This window comes from Aptenodytes patagonicus, chromosome 4 (assembly GCF_965638725.1).
Source record: "Aptenodytes patagonicus chromosome 4, bAptPat1.pri.cur, whole genome shotgun sequence".
NCBI classification, from domain to species: Eukaryota; Metazoa; Chordata; class Aves; order Sphenisciformes; family Spheniscidae; genus Aptenodytes; species Aptenodytes patagonicus.
The window spans coordinates 26110075-26136294 of record NC_134952.1 but is presented as its reverse complement, the minus strand read 5'-3'; the positions used below and the strand labels follow the sequence as shown (position 1 = coordinate 26136294).

Below are 26220 nucleotides of genomic sequence, written 5' to 3'. Positions count from 1 at the left end.
GTTGTCAGAACATCTTTGCTGGTCATTTTACTCCTAATCAAAAGCAGACTCCTACATCCATCTCTTTCTGTAGCAGCAATTTCTACTTGTGAAATATAACACTTCAGACATGTCAGGAAAATTTCCTAAAATCTCTTTGGGGTTCTGAAATGTTGCATGAGAAAAGTTGGGGACGGGGAGCTAGTACAAGCTTCTCCAGAACCCCTGTTTTAAACTTCTCTGTTCTCTCATAAGAGGAGTTTCATGATCTTTTAGCATCTATAGCCCCAAAGCTTTTCTAACACCAAGGAAATATACGATACAATTAGACAGAAGAAAAAATCCATTTATACAAAGGAATAACTAGAGTCTTCTACATAATGAAGTACTTACTGATTTGCTTTGGGTTATGCTGAAAAGGCCTACTTTGAGGCACTGAATTCTTGCAGCCTCAGGTTTGTTTAGATGAAAGGAACACTTTCTGGCAGCTGCACAAGCAAATGAGTACCCAGTAATCCACCCTAATTTAGGTTATGTAAAACTCAGTGGGTGTAAGCCACACATGTGCCTTCCAAAGGCAATGCCTGGGTTGCACTCCTGATGGTTAGCTTGACTGCCAGCGTTCTTCTCCCTCCCACGTACCTGTTCTAGTAAAGCTCTGTTAAAGAAAAATTACTTCACATCACAGGGCGTGACACAGTATAAATACTGTGCAATGATCTAAAGTGCCTCAAGCAACATGGCATTCATCCAGATGTAGTCAAAATTTATTCTTTTTGTTTTAGGTGCTTTTTTGGTGTCATCAACATAGTATGCAAATATGGTGCACTGTTTGAAGTGGAAAAGAACGTGATCACAGTATTTTGAAATAGATGGGAGACTAGTAAGGGCCCTTTTACACAGTGCGACCATTGTGTTGGAGGTCCCTAAGCAAGCTCTAAGAGAACTGGCTCGCTTGCTCAATGAAGAGCAGTGGCATGCAGAGACACCTAAACAAGCTCTGACCAGCCCAGCACCAGAATCAGAAGCAATGTAGGCATGTAACTTGAGCTGTGCTATGTGGCTGTGCGTTGGGGAGCAGCACCTTCCCTCTGAAGGGGAAAGTGAGCCAGGAGCTGAGGGTGACAGGCAGGCAGGCAAGGGGGGCAACTTACTGACAAGGGGGCTGTCCCACAATACCCAAAAAGGACAAGCAAGGCAGGTCAACAGTCCAGGTCACTGGACAAGGCCATGGTGGTGAGGCAGGTCTGAGGTCAAGCCAGGAAGCCAAGTCCATAGGTCAGGATCAACAAGGATACACAGCCAGACGCAAGCGTGGCTGGGCTGCAACATAGCTCAGGCAGGGTCCAAGCACAACAGCCTCAGCTTAAATGCAGCTCCTAAGAGATGGTGGCAGGGTGGGAAGCACCTGGCTTCTTCCAGCTTTTTGTTGAATGGCTGCAAGGCCAGCAGGCATAGAGGCCAGAAGCCGCTGGAGGCCAGAAGTGCCTCAAAGCTAGATGTCTGCATTATCTAAGTGGCATTATCTAATTAAGCAGCCAAACCCCCAGGAGAGAGGGGAATGCACCAAGGGCACTGACACTATCCCAGCTGACTTGGCTAAGAAGTGGTGGTGTGCTCTGCCATGTTGACATACCAGACTCTTTTATTATGGTGGAATTGCAGCAGCTATTGTGGTGGACTTGAAATTAAAAAAAAACTGGATTCAGCTCCTTGCTCCACTGAATGGTGGAGGAAGATCCCAAAGGAGAAAAAGCACTAGCTACGTTGTCCTCTCTGCTCTGTGTAGATTACTGTCCTTCATTCAGAGTCCTACCAGCTGCAGTTTCATGACTTTGTCCTAAGTAATGGCAACTCTTACCAAAGATTAGTATGTTTGAAAAAAATCCCAAGAATATTGGCTGACAGGTGACGGTATACTACAAACCTTGCTACTCAGGATTGCTGGCAGTGCACCTACTCCAGCGTATCAAGCAAGAGCTGGAGGGTGCTAGGTACCTGCAGAGGAGGTACCTGGTAAGGATACAGTGTGTTTTAGTAGGACTGAGGGAGTTACTGTTGGGAAGGAGGTATAGCTGTCAGGAAAGGACAAGGTTCCAGCAACTGCACTTCCCATTTTACATTGTTTCGGCAGAGCATTGCGTGACTACTGAGTACACGTTACAGACCTCCTGGAACAATCTTTCAGAGAACCAGCAAGACAGTTTGACCACAACTTGGAAGATCTGGATTTCAGTGCCAGCACTCAGTGAGAAACTGAAATATTTGGTGCACATCATTGAACTTCTTTGTGACTCAATTCTCACTCTAAACAAGGGAAGACCTGTAATATGTGCCTTTATGAAAGTGCTTTGACCTTCCCACATGATAGGCACTGTATCATCATTCTCAGATTCTGTATTAAGTAATGATCTCTGGAAATAGACAACAGGGCAAAATAGAAAAGTACATCAAACAGCCAGAAGCACAGGCAGTCACAAATACTTACCACAAATATATATACCATATATCTGCTTCAGTGTAAGCAGCAGAAAGACTTAAATCAACTATTTCATCCCTCACTTTGCCAGGCATTTACATATTTAACAAAATCATATTAATTTGCATATGTACAAATAGAAAATTCATTTGTACCCACAGAAAATCCAACTCCCCGGTACAATGAAACAGTTACATCTATATAGTCGCAAAAGCAAAACATTACTTGTTATCTATTTACTGTATTCATGCATTCTGAGAACAGTGACTTTAGTTCTCATCTAAGTGCACTCACTTCTGTAATTACACAAATTCTCAAGAAAAGGCTTTGGACTAGAAGTAGTCCTCCACTTACACTGGCAGAGAAGCAAAACATCACAAAAAGGAATGCATCCCTGGTGTCATGTGGGACGTACTTCACCTTAGTCAACATATGCAGATGCAGGTCCCAAGATCACAACTGGATCCTTAGCATGTTTAGAAGAGTCTGAGGACTAAGAGTTTTCATTAATAACCACTGTAGATGGTACTGTACTTTCAAGGAAAGTCTCATCTCACATGGTTCTGAACTGTCACCCCACCAACTATGGTTTGGTTTTAAATGTCAAAAAATGTACAAACATAAATGTAGGCATAGATTATTATTATTTTTATTGCTCTTGTTAAAAAGTCAGTGTATGAATTACGGCACTATGCTGTAAAAATGCAACATTACTGAGTGCTCTAACAGTATGAGGTCCATTATGACAAGATTTTAAACATGAAGCATGAGCTTCAATATGGATTTCCAAATAAAAAAAACAAGCTTAAGAGGTAAATGAATTAACAATAACTGATTTATCTGGAATTTCAATACTAAGTGAGTACAGAGTGGATTTGCAAGAACCAGACGTATTTAAGACACAACAGAGTCAAACAAAGCTTCTAGAAATTAAAGAGTAAATTCTCTTTTTCTTTTTGACCTACATAGAGGTATTTGTTCTGCACAGTAGATGAATGTTACAGCTCTCCTATTAAACTACAACCACAATGTGTCAGGGTGATTTGCATGAGAAAAGGAAAAAGCAAACCAAAACCTTTTCTACATTGCCAGTCAGAGAAAAAACTATGTGCTTTGAAATTTTAAAAATACCAATTTAAGAAAAAAAAAAAAAAAATCACATCTTCTGGGTGAATCTCCACCGTAACAAAACACCGATGGCCTATTAACTCTGTGCTTGGGGACTGAACAGAACTATGGCACTATTCCTAATTCTGAAGCAAACCCGAACAACTGGATATCCATGGATATTATTGCACTTGTAGCACTAGTGCTTTAACTGGCCTGAAAACTACTTTAACTGTATTAAGGAAAGTGAGATTTTTTTTTTTTTTTTTTTTTTTTTTTACATGTGTAATCTTACTTGAAAGATGCATTGTAAAAAGAATGGTGTCCTAATTCAAACTGCCATACCTTTTATAAAACAGTTTAAGCGTATCTGGCACAACATGAAGCTCTTCAAATGCCTCCACTACTTCAGAAAAAGTCTTACAGAATAACATTTCCCAGAGGATGGGTGGGCACAGAGTACCAAATAAAGTGGGCATTAGTTTCCCAGCAAAAGGATGTCTTACATCACACGGCAGATCAGAAATAAATAAGAAGAAACTTGAAGAGTCTGAATATAAATCCTTGGATGATGTTGCAAGAGTCACAGACTTCACCAAACCAATGTCAGTGTATTTTGTTAAGCATAATGCAGTTACTATATACAGTATGTTTATCAGATAACGCCAACTAACAATACACTAAATCAATGGTTGTTAAACAAAAAATGTACTAAAACAATGTACTTGTAAAAACAGATGGCAACCCGCCCAGTTATGCATAGTTACATATGATGAAGTCCAGCTCTGTGAAGTCCAATGGATTGACACCTTCAAGCATCAGGAAGCAGTTTTCTGAAGCGTAAACAACATAATTAACAGAACCCAGTCAAGCTGTAGGGGAATTACACGGTCAAAAATATCTCGAGTCCAATCACAAAATTCTGTAAATGTTACCACCACATAGCTGCAATGGGGCAGTCATCCATTCAAAGGTTTTACACTGCCATATTTCTTCAAAGAACCTTCTAAAGGATGTGCTATGGCAGTGATACACACATGAACAAAATATGTGATGAACACAAAGCACTTGGGTTTAGAAGCACTTAAGGAAGAATCCATGACATCTTTACAGTGTATTGTGTATGACTGCACGCACTATTAAGTTTCTCCTGCTTATTATTATCTGGCATCTTACTGTTCATAGTATTTCTACATACTAAGAAGAAAGAGCCTTCTCCCCGAGAAACCAGCTTCTCTGATATGGGAAGCCACCATGCCTGTACCTTGCTTTGCTACAATAAGGCATGTACAATGAAGGTGACAATGTCAAATCCCCATGGATCATGACAAAAAGACCTAGTTCTTCCCTTGTTTCTTGCTCAGCTTCTCTGCTCCATTACAACTGCAAATGTCAGTCAGCATCCATGTGTTCTTGTCTAGTAAGTAGAGGCTTCCCATCTGTATCACCAATCTTTTTCTGCATCTCTTCCACTGCTTTCAGCAAAGCTGCTCGCTCCTGCTCAAGAGTGAGAATGGATTGCTTCAGTTTGCCTTCATTGGTCAGTAAAAGCTCTACTGTGGCTTCGAGGTTTTGGATCTTTCCATTAGCCACCTTTCAAAGTAAGAAGAAAGGAGGAGGGGGAGGAAGGAGGGGAAGAAAAAAAAAAAGGAAATTCATTAATAACTGAAACCAGCTTTAAACTATTTTTTGAGATACATTAATACATATAAAATACTTTCCAAATGATGAAAAATTGCAAAGGTAAATGCAAGTATGACTGTTATTAGATCTGCGTACTTAAGACTACAACTATGGTTTTGCCTATAACAAGAAACTTCCCTCTCTCAACTTGATTGTTTTGATTAGTTCACAATTAAACTCATAATATAATGCAAAGTAATGAAGTTAGAAAGTTACTAAGTCTGCAAATTATATACCAAAGAACTGCAGGTTAAGATAAGCCTCTGTATGGGTCAGTTGGGAAACATTTTTGGCCAGCCGTATTTGTTGAATCCCACGTGCTTTGCAAAGCAAAGACAACCCAGCCTGTTAGCTGCATCCTCATTTCATCTTGACATTGAGTCCAACAAATGCCAGATTTGGAGGCAAAGGGGGGGGAGGGGATTTAGTGCAATATGCAAATGGACAACACATCTTGAAAAATTCCAAAAATTCTCCTTTGAAAGGCTGCACATATGGGCATTCTACTTCATGGCAAAACAAAGTATCAGATCATTCAAACACATCACCTGAGATCTGTAGCTGAGGTACTTTGACAAAAGCAGAGATCTGTTTGGAAGTTTCAGCACTGGATAACATTTGGAGACGAGAGCACTGGATGCTTTCAGGGAAGTATTTGCCTTTCTGATGAGCTCACTGCCCTTCATGTAATTATGGTGGGTTAAAAAGTTCAGCCTTTGGGGGCAAAATATTGACAAACCATGACCCACATTGTTTGGTGATGCATTTTCCTCCCATCAGCAATGGGTCACCTTTCACCATAGGAAATGAAGGCTGATGAAGCCCACCTCCAAGACAAAGGGATTGCTCCAACACTGCAGACAGTTAAGTTCCCCACTATGATGTCAGGTGCTGACTTGCCAGCACTCAGGTGGAGATGAGCTTTGTAAAAAACTGCTTAGGGCTGCAAAGTCTTTAGGGGCAGGAGGAGGTGGAAGATCCCCTGATGCAAGTATCTATAGGACGTCACATCTTGAATTTCATCCCAGAAATCCCTCTCTCCATGCTACATTCAACAACTTCCTTGCCCATGTGCTTGAAGCTTTATGAAAATATCTTGCAGAGGAGTATCTCTTCTCATGACTTCTCTAAGGCTCATCTTAGAACCTGAAACAGGTTCAGATCACACAGGATCAGAATTTACAGCTTAAGCAAACTTTTGTTAGGAGAGGCAATCTAAGTCTGCATGGCTGGCTAGCTTTAGTCATGACACAGCACCAATGGCTGAGAAACCCGAACTCCTTCCCTAACCTACTATCTTACAAAGTCTACGTCTTTAACAATAATCAAGAGGCTTGAAATGTCTGCTTCTTCCCCTTGAAGTCCCTTTCTCCATCAAGATAAATGCACGGTCAAAAGTTTTATAACAAATGTCCTGTTATAAAGCAGCCAGAAAGCTGACTTCTTGAACGGTTAAGCAAAGAATAACCCCTATAGAAACCAGGTGTACTGCCTCTGAAAGAGCTGCAGACTGAATAGGCACTGAGCATATATCAGAAGTTATTATTGCACATATTTTCTAAACAATCTGGATAACAGTTGTCGTGGTTTAACCTCAGTCGGCAACTGAGCACCACACAGCCACTAGCTCACCTCCCCCCCCCCCCCCCGCAGTGGGATGGGGGAGAGAATCGGAAGAGTGAAAGTGAGAAAACTCGTGGGTTGAGATAACAACAGTTTAATAATTGAAATATAGTAATAATAATAATAATAATAATAATAATAATAATAATATACAAAGCAAGTGATGCACAGTGCAATTGCTCACCACCCGCCGACCGATGCCCAGCCAGTCCCCAAGCAGCGGCCCCCCCTGGCCAGCTTTCCCCAGTTTATGTACTGAGCATGACGTCACATGGTATGGAATGTCCCTTTGGCCAGTTTGGGTCAGCTGTCCTGGCTGTGCCCCCTCCCAGCATCTCGCTGGCAGGGCATGGAAAGCTGAAAAGTCCTTGACTAGTTTAAGCACTACTTAGCAACAACTAAAACATCGGTGTGTTATCGACATTATTCTCATACTAAATCCAAAACACAGCACTGTACCAGCTACTAGGAAGGAAATTAACACCATCCCTGCTGAAACCAGGACACAGTTTAAAAAAAAAAATTTGTTAGAAAGAGTATGTCTTTATAGACAATGTATCCCATATCTGATGTATCTCTAAATTTTGACACTGGCATTAGCTTTCCTATTTGTGATAGACTAGTATCCCTGCTGTAATAAAGCAGTGACTGAAAACGTAAAAACGAAGTTGAGAAAGCACTTCGTGTATTTTTAGTCATCTTCTACAGCTATGATTTTAGTTACAAGAGAAGACAGTGTGATGAATCAACTTTTCACTAATTGCAAGCATATGCTCTATCCACCCCCCCTCAGAATTTCTTCTGCATTTAAACTTTGAAGGCTAAACTAAATAAAATTGCAAGTGGCTACACTTTAAAGTCACTAGACCAAATGCCAATCTCTTCTGTACCTTGGTGTAGGATGGTCTCTTCTGAAAAGGTGGATAAATTAGAATATTAATTAAATATGAAATATAAATTGTACCTGCAGTTCTTCCAGGAGATCAAAGTTTTGTTTCCGCAAGCTACTGTTTGCCTTTTCTAATTTATCCAGTCTCTGATTGTCATTTAAAGATGAATCTATAAGCTCGTCCTGAAGCACATGGTATTCAACTTCATAAGCTTGCAACTGCTTGGCAATATCCATTTCAAATACCTGTTGTATATAAAAATATTATTAGGGGCTGTGCCGATCAAAACCATAGCTCATTCAATGCTTTAAAATCTATGGATCTAGATTTAGATGTCTAATCACTGCATACAAAAAAAGGACTTAATTTTTGGCATTCATATTTCCCACTCTGGAAATGGCAAGACTGAGGCAGTAGAGTGCAATACTGTTGGCACTGGATCTACTTAAAAACTTTGCTACTGATTTGCTGCAAAATCACTTACACTAAAGTTTTCAAGAAGTGTAGACTTTGTAGGGTATGCCCCTTTTTAGATTTCAAATTCAATGCATCTCAGTTCGGCATAAACCCTCCTAGACATTCTTGGAATTAGGTGTCACTTTAGAAAAGTGTGGTCCAAGCCCATGTGCCACATGTACAAGTGTAAGGCTAAGTAGAATGAAAGCTTTAAATGAAAAATAGTAAACATTGCTAGGTTTATTTATGATTCTATAGTATTTGTAGAGACTGAAAGAGAATTAAATAATCTATCCTTACCACTAATACACTTAATGGAAACATTACGTAATGTCAAAGCAGATTTCTATTATTGTTAACTATGAATCACCGAAATGAGTGCTCAGTCTTATACATGAATATTAAGAAAACCTTTTATTTTACAAGCAGATAAATAAATTGAGGTGCAAAGAGTGACCCAAAGGAAAAAACTGCTATTGTATTTTCCTTTTTCTAGGTTTTGGCAAACATCTACCTTCAAATTATTCAGGGAATATGTCTCTAATGTCCCTGAGCTAGTTATCTCCTCTGAAAGCAGTGAAGAAAGTGGTAAATTAAAAGGACAAGTGTGCCAATCACAGAACATAGTAGAAACAAACGTTGATTTAAAAATGCATCTGGAAAACAGCCCAAGAATAGAAGTTCAAGTGTTATTTTATATTTTTAAACCTCTTGTACTTTATTCCTTTTGGAAATGAGTCAAATATCAAATCCTATCTTAAATACCTGTTGAAATAACAAGAATTATTTCCTATTTTATCTGCTTTGTCTACAAAACTTTAACTGTTGGTTATAGTTAAAGAAAGCATCAGTTTATGAAATGTTTCTGACACCTGTTACATAAGCTATAAAAAATTCTCTCATAGTTGTATAGCAGCAGAAGCACACATACTGAGCATCTAAGTACAGAAGGCTGAAATACAATTTCAATTTGAGTTTGGTTACACATATGGAACTTTCATTTTCTGTAGATCTGAGCATCTCTGGAGAACAGAGACTGTTGAAATTTCAGTAAAACAAACGGTGCAATTCAGCAGGGCAGAATGCTAGTTCCTCTCATGCCCTCTGCCGCTACTAGTCTCTGTGCTCTTGAGAAGGGAGGGAAATCCCTGCTGTCATACCCAGAGTATCAAATCTGAAAGGGGGGAAACCATGAGACAAATTAAAAGCTTGACTTGAAAACTAGCTAACTGAAGGCACGTTAGGGCATGTAGACCAAAGGCCATGCTGCAGAAGGCATGAGGAGGATGGGGATTAGCCCAAGAGCTATGTATGGACTGCAAGGCTGGTCAAACAGCTGCTCTCTTCAAAGGCAGCCCTGATTAAAGTGGGGGAACTGCTCTCCCTTCAAGTAACTTCTACCTGCCCACTTTAAATTTAGAGCGGTCAGAGCTGCCTAAACAGAGTACCTCTCCCTCCTTCTGCTCAATGCCAATGGTTTTCTGCAGGTTGCCTAAGCACTGCAAGTCTCTGCAGAGCTGTGCACTCCAGGCTTTCAGCCTGGCAGATAACATACAATCCCCTTTGCCCCCTAGAAATCGCTTGCTTTCCTTCCCCTCACACAGGCTTTCTAGTTCTCCCCTCCTTCCTTTGACAGTAAGCACTAGAAGCAATTCTTCTGATCCTAATTCGAGCGCATGTCCCCTGGAAGCTTTGCTGCCAGGGATCAGAAGGGAGCCCTTTGCAAGCATTCTGCAGTGTACTGCGCTGCTGCCTGCTTTCTTTATCAAGCCACAGGCTTTGCAGATCTCCTGCAGCCCTTGGTGAGTGGCAGGCATTTGCAGTTCTGCACAGTACATCCCCCATGTTTTAGACCACAAAAGGCCTTCAGGAAAACAGGCTAAAACCCATCTTCTATTTGCCTGCTGCAAATTAGAAGTCAAGTGTAACAGTTAGGGCTTCCAAGAAGGCAAGCCTTAACTGCAATAATTTGTGATTTTTTCAAATTCCATAGTTATCATCTGGAGCCTTCTGCTAGCTTAGCAATATTGCATCATTTTCCTTGTCTGCCATTTAAAAAAAGTATCTCAAGGATTCCCAGTTTTTGCTGCTAGAGTCACTGCTCACTGCAAGAGACTGCACTGCCCCATGTACTCCTGGCAGAAATACAAAGGCACCGTTGTAACATACTGAACCAGCACCATAAAAGCCAGTATAGACAAAGTCAATGCAGGGAGGCTTCTAATTTCATTAAGTAAGGTCAACATTTGTGAGGCTCTTGTAAGTCAATTTCTGCTTCTGAAATGAGACGTGGAGAGCAAGATTCTTTGGAGACAGGAAAACTCAGAAGGCTTTTAGCCCACCTTGTTGCTTTTTTGTGGAATGCACTGTGTAATGGGCTGTAATATTGCTGCCAGTAACAGTGTTGCACACTTCAAAAAAAAAAAAGTAAACTCATTTTCATTAAAGGCTTCATAAAGTGACCATAAGCAACATGTAGATGTATGAATACAGAGGTACTATACAAGTCATATGCTTCCAAAAGTTTTCAACATCTTCAGAACTACAATACCAGAATTCTCAGCTTGAAGTAATACAATACACTGTTGTGGTTTTTCTGTCAAGAACTTGTTAAAAAGAGCATTCCTTTGCATACTATTCATATGTTCAGATTATTTCATACCTGACTAATGGTCTTTTCCATCTGTACCAAACCCAAGTTGGGGAGAGTGCTTTTAATAAAATCAACAATAGTTTCCAGGTTCTCATGTTGCAGAATCAAGGGCTTGTGGCTTCCCAAAAGGCTTAAAGCCACTTTAAATATAGCCTCTGATCCTTGAAGAAAGAGCATATCTGTGAAAACAAAGAAAAAACAGAGTACATCAAGCAAGCACCTCTTTTGACAAGAATATTAAAACAGTAAAATGCCCAAGGACAACAACTTCTCATAGGAGCGATCTGGAGGCTAGATACACTGTGCCAGACGCATGCTTTTGTTACTGCAGCTATGGCTTTAGAAGTTTTGTAGGATCAAGATTATTACTGTGAATAGCACACGTGACTAACACAATCAATTATTAATTTGTTTGGTGAGTCTTCATCCAAAAAATCCAACTCAAATTTAAGCTAAGTACACAATAAACCAGGTAGTCAAGTTTGTCAGTGTAGCCACCTTTTGTGCATGTACTAGTTTTGTGAGCTTTTTTCTTTTGAGATGTTCATGGGAATCTGAATTGTAGAATTCTAATCCCAATGCCATTTAAAAATCCTAATACAACAGGCAAAAACGACACCTGAAGACACAACCGAAGATCTGAAGTTCTGTTCTTTTCTCATCTGGTGGAGAAAGCTGCAAAATCTCAGTTAATAAAACATTGAGCACATGAGGCTAAATGCGCACTTTCCAGCAGCCTCAAGTTTCATGTGCATGTGCTTATTTTTAGTATGTGTCTCAACCACTTATGATAATATTCTAATAACTACATTAATAAGTACCCTGAAATCTTAGTAATACAGCTTAAGCATTAATATTGCAGGTGGCCCTGCAAAGACAGCACCTGGCATACATTCAAGCACACTGAAACCACAGTATATAGTGACCTTTCAATGCAACTTCCTTTTTTTTTTTTTTCTTTTCCTTTACAAATTGCCTGTGTCTTTATAGAGGAAAGAAATAGAAGACTGCAATGAAAGCATCAGAGAAGAAACCCATCTTCACAAAACCATCTGTCCACAGTATAAACAGCATTGCCCTGCATTTGATTTTCCTGCTACTATGACTCAGAATCTGCTCCTGGTTTTATTGAGGGACTTGCTACAGGCAAAAGCATCTAACATACAAAACAATACTGATAGAGGTGGAAAAGGAAGAGAAGATAATGTGGTTTTATTCCATATTTCCTAAATATATTTTATTTTTAAAGGGCTTCTCTCTTGTTCTTTCCCTTCTTTGTATTCAAAGCTGTGAATGAAGTCATAATCACTTACAAAGTAGCACAATGACACCAAATAAACAGTATGTCTTCATGATAAAAAAAAAAAGAAAGAAAGAAGAATAAAGAAAGAGAGAAAAAAAAACCCCACCACACAGTAAGGGAAACAACTACTAGCAAAACCACAGGTATCTCTGACGTAGTGAAGAACATATGCAAACACTGGCTAACTGCCTTTCTTAGTAAAAGCAACCTCTCCAAATTTGTATCAGAATGAAATTCCCCCTTGTGCTCTTTTGCCTGCAACGTTGAAGCTATAACTCATTTCACTTCTCTCTCTTTCTCTCTGAGAAAGCAAAGCACAAGTAATAACTAACCGTAAATCTTGCACTTTGCCACCCTTTGTCCTAAAAGTGGTGTAAAATTTTTCAACTCTGATTCAATGTGAAGTCCAAAGGCAGGAATGATTGAAAAGTGGTACAGAGCAGGCATCTGCCTCGATGCTCTATTGAAACTGAAAACTATGAGAAAATGCTTTGTAGGGAAAACTCTATATTAGGACAGGGGATGCTGAAGAACAGCTAGGAAACACAAAGTGAAAAAAACAGAGCTGAAAATAATGCATATTTATGATTCAGCACCTGCCCCATAAAGACACACAGATTAACTCAAGGTGACCTATAAGTTGTTAATGAACGTCTGTATGAGCTGAGCTGCTAATATACAGCTGAATCCCTCTCTCATTTAAAATAGCAAGTACATAACAAAGACCTGTTTGTTATCCACTCCCCACACTTCCCATTAAGTGGGCTGCCAGCCAATGACAGTACACTGAAGGTACCCAAATTAATGACAGCACGACTGGCAGCCTACAGGATTAAAAAAAAATAAAAAAATAAAAAAAAAAAATCAAGTTTTGTCCACAATCTTGAAACAAAATAAACGCTATTCTACCAAGTCTCCTCCATTAATAAGTAAATAGGGGTATTAAAGAACACATCTTTGTTAACGCTGTACTTTCATTAAATCCTGCTCAGAAGTGTTGAAAGTTTGGACAGATAATTAAAAAGTTAAAAGGAGTTGTGCTATTTGACTCATAAAACAGTCTTTGGGTTAACCTCTTTCCAGCCCACTTCTTTTACATATTGCTTGTAAGATGCTTGCAAAAATACACTCATGGAAATCTAAAGGAAGTGGTCTATAACAATTATATTATTAAATACCAGTGGGGCTTCAATTATCAAGGGTTCAGAGATACCATGTTAGAAAACAGCAGTGCAATCTTACAGTCTTAGTAACCTATAGATGAGTTACTTCAACATTAAAAGGCAACATTCTTTCATCCCAAGGGTTCTAATAAGTGAGCAATGAAAATGTACATATGTTCTGCAAAAGCGTGTGAACACATGGGTCAGAACTGATCAGATCCTAACTTGCCACGCTGCTAATGACAGCCGCTAGCAAAGTGACAGCTCTAGCCTTTTTTAGGTTTATAGTTGCGTTTCAGAGTCTTTAGCGTGGGTGAAGGCGAGATTGTAGTTTCTAATGTAAAAGAATGTCCAATGTTCTCAACTGACATAGTTCCAGTAAACACTGTTTTAAGGAAATTACTAAATACTTTGAAACATTAAAAACTGCAAGTGTTGGTCATGCTGGACTTTCTCTCTAAAAAATATCAGATTTTTAAGAGGTGACAATTTCAGTCACACACGCTTTTCTGTTCTTGACCTAAAAATCAGTCCTGTGAAGATCATGTATCTATGCCTTCTATTCTAATGTAAAATCTTTGCTTTCTAAAGCCCTATAATCCTCCAGTGACAGATAAAATACTAATCTGTATATTAAGGCAGAAATCCAAATATACTGGATACACATGGCACTTTTATACCCTCACTGCAGTCAATTGTCCAATTCAAAGACTCTTCTTGTCATGTACAATACTATGAATGATTAAGAACAATTGAAAGATGAACTGATTATAAACTCAGTATATGACACTCGCATACAGCACTTATTTAATTCCTACAGATTATTACTGTCAGCTAGATACTTGTTGATGTATGTTAGCCTACTTCGAACTGTTCCAGGAAAAATAAAAAAATGCTGTTTTCCAGGGAGTTAAGGTGCTAATCACAGGACACGTAGTTCTACTTATATATGCACCATCCTTTTCACTATGATTTCTTCTAGCACTACGTTTGGCATGTCCTTAAACAGAAACAGAACAGGATTCTTGTTGGTTCTTCTTGGAATCTATATTCATTATTTGTTATTGTGGTAGATGAGACTATAATTTTTTAAGTCAGAAAAGTGTCAATATTAATACCCTAATAAATATTTGCTTCATTACATCTCTTCAGTAAGATGACTAAGGAAAATGAAAATAGCTTCTCATTAGAAGAGACGAATTGGGGGGAAAGCTCCAATCCACCCTGCTCTTCATGGATGATCCAGTACCACACAATGAAATTGAAAAACAAACAGCTGAAAAGGAAATAAAGCATCTTCCCAAATACCAAACAATTAATCTATGAAATATACATCCATAAGATAGCAGCAAAATAAATTCTTAACTGGAATTTAATTAAAAAAGAGAACTTTACTTCTGTAGATTCTAAAAATAGGTAACAGAAGTGACTTCAAAGCCTAAACCCCATATGCTTCCAAACATTTTCATAAAGTGAGATTATCAGTCAGGCTAAAATTGTAAGGATAAGAAACACTAGTTTAAAAGCCTATGTTTCTGCAGAGTAAATCCATGATTAAACTGCAAGGGCCATCTCTGTATGTGTTTTAAAAACATAACCCTCAAAATAATTTTCCACTGACCCTGTTGGAGACAATGATAATGGAGTAAATGGATATATTTCTTAGATGATGCCTTTGTTACACCTCTTTTCAGCTTGAAACTAACTAATTGTCAGTGTTGAAGTGCCATTGTCATAACACCATGCCTTCATGGCATCAAATTTTACATCCTCTCTACAAGTGGTTACAGGGTGGGAAAAGGTAATGATGAGGATGAAAAGACAGGACAGTTTGGGACTGTTATATGCTTTCCTCCTTTCTCTTTCCGTTTTACCATAAATACTACATGCTCCATAAGATGACCTCTGTTATTCTTCTGTTCATCTATAGTAAGTAAAATATTTCTCCTGGGTGTCTGAAACAGGTTCGATAATAATGCTGTTCCTAATAACAGGATACCAAATATAAGACTTCAAAAAGAACAGATAGAAGTTTTATGAAGAATTACCAAACACTCTGGCTACAAATCCGAGGGGAAACTGAGAGGCAAACATGGTGAGAAACCAGGGAGCAGCATAGAGGCTGGGGCCAATCTCATGTTCCTCTAGGTGGTTGTAGAGATCTCGATGGTAGTCATGAAGAAGTCGAGACAGTTGATACATTTGGATCTGTATTGAATAAGAACAAAGAAACTAAAGATAAACATGTTTTAACACTCATAGTAGCAAACTCCATGCTTCACACTCTTATTAGAAACAGTGAAAGATATTTGTCAATTGATGTTCAGACAGAATTGTGTGAAGAAAAGAAATACTCAGAAGCCAGTTCTAAGATCCAGGATGGGTCACCTATGAGCCTACGACAGGCTCATTTGCAGGGTCATTTGAACCTCATACAACACGTAACAGAATTCTTCCTATTTATGGTTTTCATAGTTTCCCCAGTAATCTTTTTATTTGAAACTTGTGCCTTTAAGATGATGTATTCTATTCCTAGATTATCCTTTCCCATTTTTGAGAACTGAATTTAAGTTCAAGTCCAGATTTTGACAATGCTGTCTATAATGTATTATTATGATTTAACATTAGCATCCTTTCATTAGAAAAATTGAAATCATACCTGTAAAATTGTCATGTCAGGACGATATTGTTTCCTCAGGCCCATGTCAAACATGAGAAACTTCAGCATTTTAAAAGCATCTTCTTCACTCATATGAAGTAGTAAAACTCCTGCTACAAAACTAAGGCCCTGGCAATATCCTACTTCCTGGTCCAGAAGCGAATAAGCCTTCAAAATATTGTAGAGTGACAGCTGCCCAGCTCCCAGCTGTGCTGAGAAGTACGGATGTGTTGGAAACGTGCGCCCTGTGAAAATAGCTGAAGTTAGCCACTTAAACTAAAAAATAAACAAAAAAACCCTAACCTTGCCATGTTATCAAATTAAACAGTCTTTCAAAAAGGGAGATTCTTTCGAAAGGTAGATTCTGAGTCAACTCACAGGAAGACCGTAAGAAAGTTAACAATACAAAACAATTGACTCTTTTACTCTACTACTGTTTTGTTACAGTAGTTGCAAAATTAGTTTAGAAATTGTCAGGGGGATAGGACAGTTTGTTGTTTGGAACAGCTGAGTCACTGGTTCTTAAGACCAGCCCTTGATCAGTTTGTTAAAGGGCTTATAGGGGCTGGTTGCCTATAATAGTGAGAGACTCAATTCAGTGGCTCGACGAGTCACCCAGTCCTCTTTTCTTGATTAAAAAGTGTTAGCTTTTAGACAACTATTAGGATCCAGGCACAGAATTAGAACATCTGAGCTCTCTGGGTTGGGGCCCCTTCCCTTTCTCTTTTCTTCTTGTCTTTTTTTCCAGTAAATGTGTCTCTTGTCACCTCCCTCCTTGCCTTGGTCCCTCCCAGTCTTATGGGTCCTTCCTCCTTTCCTGCAGCATGAAGCTCAAACTCTTCCATGAGCTGATCCAGTTCACTAACCCGGCAGAAAAATCCCCTTTTATGTGGGGTTAGTTGTTCTGCCCTGTCACTCAGCTGTGTCAGCTCCAGGAGGCGTCCCATGAGCACCAGCACAAAGTGACAAGTGCTTGGAGAGTAGGAGTCAGTTGTCAGAGCAAAACTTTCTCTTGGTAGCAATGTGCTTTGGATCTATTCCCCACAACTCTTTAAATCCTAGCCTAAGGTAAACTATACTAATTGTAGAGCCGTAGGAGCACAACTGAGCCATTTCCAGTCCTTCAGTTCTAGAACAAGATGATGACTTTCACCCCAGACTGGTTTATCTGTCAACTTTCATACAGAGCTGGGACCCACATGTCCTTAAACCAAACCAATCCAACTAGGTAACTTACACAACCAGTTTGACCCACAATATTTGTGAGTAAAAACTCAATTTGTCTTTTTTTTCTGCAGCCCTTACAATATCAAGAATTGTGTAGCTATATATGTGCTATAATATATGCTATATACATATTACATAAGAGCACAGCTAACAGAGGCAGCCAACAGACACAGCACTTTGTGTAGCAGTTTCTGGGCTTTGCTTCTTTGAGCTCTTGAGCATCTGGATACTTTGTCCAGGAATGCCAGGGGACTCCTGGGAGGGTACTGCTGCTGACAGGTAAGGCTGAGGCTGTGGTAAGGGTAGCTCTGGCGGCTTCTAGCCAACCCTTGTCAGCTGCCCTTGATGACAGGGTGCCTGTAGCCTTTGTTCTAGCTGACCTCTGATTAGGGAGGGTCATTAACAACCTGGACAATAGGGCAGAGCACACCCTCAGCAAGTGTGCAGATGATACAAAACTGGGAGGAATGGCAAATACACCAGAGGGACGTGCTGCAGGTCAGAGGGACCTCGACAGGCTGGAGAAATGGGCTGACAAGAACTTCATGAAGTTCAACAAAGGGAAGTGCAAAAATCCTGCACCTGGGGAGGAACAACCCCAGGCACCAGTATATGCTAGGGGCCACCCAGCTAGAAAGTAGCTTTGCAGAAAAGGACCTCGGGGTCCTGGTGGTCGCCAAGTTGAACATAAGCCAGCAATGTGCCCTTGCAGCAAAGGTGGCTAACGGTATCCTGGGCTGCATTAGGAGGAACATTGCCAGCAGGTCGAGGGATGTGATCCTTCCCCTCTACTCAGCACTGGTGAGGCCACACCTGGAGTACTGCGTCCAATTCTGGGCTCCTCAGTACAAGAGAGATATGGACATACTGGAGAGAGTCCAGTGAAGGGCCACTAAGATAATGAAGGGACTGGAGCATCTCTCCTAAGAAGAAAGGCTGAGAGATCTAGGACTGTTCAGCCTGGAGAAGAAAAGACTCAGGGGATCTTATCAATGTGCACAAATAGCCAGTGGGAGGGAATGAAGAAGAGGGAGCCAGGTTCTTCTCAGTAGTGCCCACTTACAGGACAAGAGGCAATGGGCACAAATTGAAATACAGGAAATTCCACCTAACATAAGAAAAAAATCTTTTTTATTGTAAGGGTGGCCAGACAGAGGCACAGGCTGCCCAGACAGAGGCACAGGCTGCCCAGAGAGGTTGCAGAGTCTCCATCTATGGACATATTCAAAACCTGAGTGAACATGGTCCTGGGCAACCTGCTTTAGATAATCCTGCTTTGAGCAGGGGGGTTGGACTAGATGATCTCAAGAGCTCCCTTCCAACCTCAACCACTCTGCAATTCTGTGAACAGAGACATTAAAGGCTTCACTTTTACAGATTTTTTTCGAAAACTTTTCCAAAAGGCAATATTTTCATTTCTAGGAAAACACCCCTCCCCCTATCAGATTTCCCCTGTGAAATACTTCAATGGAGAAGAAATTTGAATACTTCTTTTGTTCTAGTATTAAGTGGAGCTTGTTTTTTTGGTTGCCCACTTGTCAAATACCACCCCACCCTTTAGCTCCTGGAATGCTGCTGTGCTGCCAGATAATATCAGAGCTCCTGTTTCAAGAAGACAAAGCCCAGGGCAGAGTCCTTCTGCCATCTGGTAGCTGCTCTAGCCTGTCACATGGGACACTGGCATTCAGTTCCTGAGCAGGTCTCCCCTGGTCAGGCTGTCACAGAGCTGAACGTTACAGAAGAAATATTTCTAGCTTCGAAATGAGAAGGAGCTTGTGTTCCTTTGCAAAGGAATCCTCTGCCTGAATGACAAGTTATTACAGCACAGTCTAAAGGCAGACCTGTACTGCCTCACTCACGCAGCAAGGTTCCTTTCATCTAAGTCATGAAGAAAAGTTACAAGCTGAGCAAGAACAAAAATGCAAAGAAGTTCTAAAACACAGTGAATGGAGGAGGAGCAGAACTGCTAAACTCACAAGCTGATTTGTTTCCGAGTGCCCTGGTGATGACTTAACTAGGAATTTTAGCTTTTACTTAGGAGCAAACAGCTCCTGGCCCTGCTGAAAAGACACTCTAAATGAACTGTGATACCTCAAGAGTGCCAGAATGAGAAAGTTAAGTACCTACTACTTTATTTTTGAAATGTAGTAAAACAAAACATAATTTTCTACTGCGTTCAGCAAACACTCAGTGATGAGTACAGTGGTTTCCTACACTGTGATAGCATCTGGAAGTCAGTTCACCCTACCTTATTGAGAGAAGAAATCATTTACTGAACATGACTTTGGTGTTCAGGACCTGAAATCCCCAGTGACTGCAGTGGTTGTGCAGGTGGGGCCACAAAAGGAAATACACGAAAAAGCCTTCAGGGAATTGTGGCTTTGTTCTTGTCCACGTAATGAAACAGCACTGTGACACATAAACTGGGCCAGGAAAGCAGCTGCTGTACCTTACCTCTGCATTCAGATGCACACTGCTGTCCTCATTCTCAGGAAGCACTATTTACAGCTGAAGATGCATCAATTCAACTAAATGTGAGCTATACTATTATGGCTTTGGCTCATACTGTGTTAGCAAGATCTCTTTAGCTTAATTTGGGAAAGCTTTTTTAAATATTATAACCACATGTTGCAAGAACATAGGTTTTTCTTTCAAGGGAGAAGTTTATGCTTTCTGAAGGATTCTTAAAGATTTAAGAGAAAACGCTTCTGATAGCCTGAAGGAACGTAAGTCAGAACATGCAAATTCCTTCTAGCTGCCTATCCAGTTACGCTGTCTGTTACTACTGCTGTGCAGCACTACTTTATTTCAGTGTGAATCACTAGGAAACTAGGAAGTCTTCAGCTTCTTACTTTCACCTTACTGAAATAATAGAGCCCAATCCTTCCCTCAGCTAATGGGCTAGCAAATGGCTCCCCGGCAAAAACAACGCTTTGCATGAAAACCACCATGAAGTTACCAATTTGCCAACACATGCAGTCATTTGTTTCTACAAGCAGAGCACACAGCTGAGAAAGTATTCATGTGCAGAACCAGGCAGAAAATATGAACAGCTTGCTGAGCCGGCAAGCCCCAATCTGCTGTGTGAGCCAACCAAACTCAGACTGACTGTGCTCCCTACTGTCCAGGAGTTGTCCCATCCCTCTCCCCTCTGCTGAAGGTGTTCAATTCACTAACCCAGCACAAAACTATTCACCCCTTACTGAGGCACTTCAGTGCGACAGAATCTCAATGTTCATTGCCAGGGGTATCAACACCAGGTATGTTGACTTGACCGATAGGTACTTGCTAGCGAATGATCTCTGCTTGCACATAAATGTCTCTCTCAAAAACAGAAGACTGCTTCTGGCGCTGTGCGATCCAGGGGAATTCCTAGAATTGGCGTGACAAAGTCTGGAGGGAAACAATTGACCTACATTGCAACTGCCTATTCCCAGCTGGCATTAAGGCTCCTTGGAGTGTTACCTTCCCAGCTGCCAAGTCGAAACCTGGCAGGCCTGTCAAGTAGGAGACAGTGAAGGTGGCATTGACCATCACCATCCTCACCTCAGCTCATGCCAGTTTCTGCAGAAACATGCCTGTTCTGCCAGATTCTTGTTTTCTACGCACTGCCTTAATATTTTGACTCACTTTACCAAGTGTTGCAAAAAAGGAGAAAATATTCTCATTTACCATATAAAGCTTAGGTCACCATCTAAACTTGACAAATCTTCTCACAGTTCAGTACCTGTTGAAGAAATTCTGCACATTGAGTTGTCAAGAAATAGGTGCCCCTGGTCAGCTCTGGGTATAGGTGATCCCTCATCAGGCAATTCTTCCATGTGGAAGCAAGGGGGTATAGCCTTTCATTTGCAATGAAAAATACTCAAATACTGTTTGAGCAGTTATAAAGAGCAGAAGTATGATGGGACAACTCTGTACTACTACTTTACAGAAAAGAGGTAAGTGAAACTAATACAATAGGTATTAATCATTCAGATCAAACCAAGTACAGATTTTCCCATAAATTTTTATCAATCTGTCATATGACATTTGGTTACTTGCAGTGCATAACTTCCCCTGATGGAGTTTTTCATGGCAAATTCATTTAATCAAACTTAGTGATTATGGACCTCTTAAATTGCCCCACACAACTTTTCAGACTCAAACCACAAACCCCACAACACAAGCCTGTTTTAAGTTCTATCATGCTCTGGAAGACATTATTAATTGTTTTCCTCGATCAGGAAAGAGCATAATGAACACTGAGTTCAGTATGGTATTATCCCACACACAAGAGCTGGGATCCTCTTGGAAAAACAACAGCTCCTGGTTTCTCAGACAATAAACTGAATTAAAATATCCAAGGGAGGAGAAAACAATATCTTAAAAAATATCCACAACTGTATATTCATGAGGATAATCTGTAGATTATCTGTAAAAACTTCCAATTCAGCCATATACCAGTGAGGTGTTATAAACCTGCATCAGATGGCTTACATTCAAACACAAATACTTTTGCCAGGGTAAAGGTTAGACATATCAACATCTGACTCAACAATCGTATATACTGGAATAATTACTGTCATGTCAGAAATGCTTTAATGACTGCAACAGATTCCACGGAATACTTAACCCAGCTGAGTAGCCATGCACTATTTGGGGGCAGGACTGGAGAGAAAAGGGAACAGCCTTCATGAGGGAAGACAGAGAGGATGCCAAAAAGTACCTCTGTGAGGTCTACGAAACAAATGGCTGACTTGTGGGAGCTTCTGAGATGGAGAGGTCACTGGTAGTGATACAGACCTTAACAAAACCGCCTGGGAGCAGCAGCAACCAGAGACAGTAACAATGTTTAATACTGATCCACATCTTACAAAGCATACTGACTTTTAGTCTTATTAAATGTTCCTGGGCTTTGTTATTGTTTTGGTCTAGCAGTGGCAAGAGTCAATCAATGAAAGACAATCTCACACAAGGGAACTAAAAGTGGTAAGGGAAGAGGACTGGGAAAAGTGAAAGGAATGGTTAAGAATGGCATAATTTTTTTTGTGGTATATGAAGACTGCTGTTTTACAATTATCTGGACCAATCTCTTCTGCTCCTACCCTAAAACAATCATTTCATTCCATTTAGATTTGCTTTCTTGTGTTTCCTTCTAATACTAGAAAAAACTTTTTGAGTTTTGAACAATAAATGTGAGGGAAAATAGAAAACTCTACTCAAGACCACCAAAAGCCTGCCTGAAGCCGACCTACCAGTCACTTCAAATTTAAGAGCCTTGGTTCCTAACCTCTCTCTACTAAACTCAGTGGACTATATTGTATGTGCCTCCACACACCAATTCACTGTCCCTAAATCAGGAGCCAGCTACTGCTTAAAATTAGGCAATGTGAATAACCTGCCTTAAAAAGAGCCTTTTTTTTTAATCATTAAAAAGAGCTTCTTTCATAATTGTTTTAATACAAGTAAAAATACCAACTGCTAGGAACTACCCATTAAAAAAAGAAAAAAAGAAAAAAGAAAAAAGAAAAACTTCTGCATTATTTCAAGTAAAAGTATTTAACAGAGACAGCAAACACTGGACATCAGAATGAATAGCACATGATTCAACAGTCTGCGCTTAAATATTGACTTCCTTTCTTGACAATTTGTATTCCACAGGCCTGTGGAGTTCACCGTCAATATCTGAAATACAGATGCATTACAGTTATATCTAGCAATCTCTTATTACCACATATTGCAAAGGACCTCTGTGCTTGAAATGCAGATTTTGCGTTTTCCTAATGGTGCCAAGTAATAGTTCTCACTTATACCATATTAAAAGCATAGAATCATAAAGGTTGGAAAAGACCTTCAAGATCATTGAGTCCAACCATCGACCCAACACCACCATGCCCACTAAACCATGTCCCTAAGCACCACATCTACACATCTTTTAAATACCTCCAGGGATGGGGACTCCACCATTTCCCCGGGCAGCCTGTTCCAATACTTCACAACCCTTCCGGTGAAGAGATTTTTCCTAATACCCAATCTAAACCTCCCCTGGCACAACTTGAGGCCATTTCCTCTCGTCCTATCACTTGTTGCTTGGGAGAAGAGACCAACACCCACTTCACTACAACCTCCTTTCAGGTAGCTGTAGAGCACCATCAGGTCTCCCCTGAGCCTCCTTTTCTCTAGACTGAACAACCCCAGTTCCCTCAGCCGCTCCTCATAAAACTTGTGCTCTAGACCCTTCACCAGCTTCATTGCCCTTCTCTGGACACACTCCAGCACCTCAATGTCCTTCTTGTAGTGAGGGGCTCAAAACTGAACACAGTATTTGAGGTGCGGCCTCACCAGTGGCGAGTACAGGGGCACGATCACTTCCCTACTCCTGCTGGCCACACTAGTTCTGATAGTCCAGGATGCCATTGGCCTTCTTGGCCGCCTGGGCACACTGCCGGCTCATGTTCAGCTGGCTGCCAACCAACATCCCCAGGTCCTTTTCCGCCAGGCAGCTTTCCAGCCACTCTTCCCCAAGCCTGTAGCGCTGCATGGGGTTGTTGTGGCCGAAGTGCAGGACCCGGCACTTGGCCTTGTTGAACCTCATACAGTTGGCCTTGGCCCATCGATCCAGCCTGTCCAGGTCCCTCTGCAGAGCCTTCCTACCCTTGAGCAGATCAACGCTCCCGCCCAACTTGGTGTTGTCTGCAAACTTACTGAGGCTGCACTCAATCCCCTCATCCAGATCATTGATAAAGATATTGAACAAGACCGGCCCCAAAACTGAGCCCTGGGGAACACTGCTCATGAGTTCTTACCAACAACCTATTATTAAATGGTGAGAGGCTTTTTGTGTGTTACCTTCTTTTATTTAATTCTCTTCCAGAGATAATAAACCCCTTATTTTAATTTCAGACCGCTACTGTACTTACCTAGGTCAATAAGTATTGCATGTTGCTGGGAAGTCAGTTGTTTTAGGAGTTCTTTATAAGGTGTGTCCTTTGGTTGTTGTTTACTCGGAAACTGATGTTTAAGATGGTATTGTTCTGCTAGAAACTTCCAGATCTCCCCACGGTGGTGACGTGGTACTCCTGAGAGAAGAAAGTCATTAAACCAGTAATTTGTAGTCATACTAAGGGTTCAGCTATAGTTGAGATAACACGATTGAGGAACTGAAGATCCATATCTGCTAGATATGCAAGCAGACCCCTATCTGCTAGATCTGTATCTGCTATCTCCAGTAGACCATAGAAGCAGATCAAACTACAGTGCTTATACTTCCTCAACCAATAAAAGACATCAGCATCTTAACAGGAGAGATTTAAGGTAGAAACAGGGTGAGCTGCCTAAGTCTAAGGTTACTGCTTACATCCAGTCTGAGAAGTACTAGAAGAGGCAGCAAAAATTGCAATACTTGTCTCTGAAAAGTTACATGCTTATCTCCCATTTTTCCATGTAAAGTACACAATAAAGCACTGCAATATAACTAATTAACATTTTTCACTAATACAGCACTGACACTATTGTTAGGAGTAAGTTTTAGGAAGGTAGGATGCACACATACCAAAAGTATAAACAAGTACAAATGAGAGGTGATCTAGAGACTACAACAGAAGACAGATAATCAGAAAGCAAATATTGTATTTCTAGTTTTGCTATTGGTTTGCTGAATGACTGGTACCTGTAAAAATGTTTTAAAGATTGAATTTCTTTCTCTATAAAAAGGGGTGACACTACTTAACTATTTCACATAGGTAATGGTAGCCTTCATTTGTATCTATACGCAAAACTCAGAAAGTAACAGAAAGGTTATTGTTACATGCATACTTTATTCAGCACAAGATTAGCACTATTAAATCATCTACACAAGATATCAATACACTATTCTTTGGGAAAGTATTCTGTCTAATCCATGATGTACTGGAACCAGATATTACAGTTTGAAGTAACTTATGGCTTAAAAGTTTTTTGGACTGCTTTTTTCTTTTGGTATATGTGTAACATATGGATGACAACAACTATAGGAGAAATCAAAATTGACTCAAGCATATGTTGATAGTCTTAATCTTATATGTTAAATCTAAATATGTTAATCTAAAAACTTGTATGTTTTGTTATCTTTCCATGTTAGAGCAATTGCACTGCCTTCTCTCATATAAGCACAAAAGGATATGAATTTATCTCTGCAATACTTACTTTTACTACACTATCACATCCAGAGACAATTGCTTGAAAATGAAATGCTAGTAGAAATGTGTAATATTTGAACCCACATCACAAGTGTATTTAGAGAACGTTTCTGTAAATTACTTTAGGGAACTTAACTTAAACCCAATTGTCAAAAAGTCTCCAACATGAAACAGTGACAGAAAACGCTGTTTCAGACACTGAATGAGCCAGGTTCTCCTCTTCAGATACACATCTAAAATCCCATTAGCTTCAGTGAAGTTGAATGTGTCACATAGGGCAGAACTGGCTTAACAGTGCACATTTACAGCTGCAAAATTACAAAAAAATTAAAATTCCCTTTAAGGAATTAGTCCGATATTAAATTTATCTCTGTGCGCTACATGGTACATGCAAAATAAAGTATTTAGTTTACTACTTTCTAAATGAAAGATGAACTATATTTAAACATCTACTACAGCGTACATTATAGGTCAACACTATATATTTGTTATCCTAATTTAAATGCATTTTTAATTTCTGCATATGTATGAAATTTGACATCATGTCACTCTAAGAACTCTGACACAGCTGGGCTCTACAGAGCAGAGCATAATAATAGCATCAAGAGCTAGGGATAATTTTCCCATCCACTGGCCACTTGTATGTGCTTCTTATTAGCAATCCACTAAGCAGGGCTTTATTTATTTATTTACTTATTTTGCATCACTCCAAGTTTTTTCAGTTTTATTTTGAACTCTAACACAGGCCAGCATCACTGGGCTATCAACAGAAACCAAGTTTTTCTCATGCTCAAAATACTGACTGGACAGAGCCCTTTACCTACATGAATAGAAGGAAA

General features: G+C 40.0%; 1 protein-coding gene across 4 annotated transcripts in view; it reads right to left on the bottom strand.

Moving 5' to 3' along the window:
• Nucleotides 1–2360: 2360 nt before the first annotated feature.
• Nucleotides 2361–26220, bottom strand: part of TBC1D1 (TBC1 domain family member 1) — a 120688-nt gene continuing 96828 nt past the window's right edge. For all 4 annotated transcript variants that reach the window (XM_076336082.1, XM_076336084.1, XM_076336083.1 and 1 more), the window contains 6 exons: nt 24125–24283; nt 15996–16240; nt 15385–15544; nt 10880–11049; nt 7836–8006; nt 2361–5158 (listed from right to left, as the gene is read on the bottom strand). In XM_076336082.1, the coding sequence (XP_076192197.1) occupies nt 4958–5158; nt 7836–8006; nt 10880–11049; nt 15385–15544; nt 15996–16240; nt 24125–24283 (1106 nt within the window). In that variant the 3' untranslated portion in view covers nt 2361–4957. The remainder of the gene's footprint in view (nt 5159–7835; nt 8007–10879; nt 11050–15384; nt 15545–15995; nt 16241–24124; nt 24284–26220) is intronic.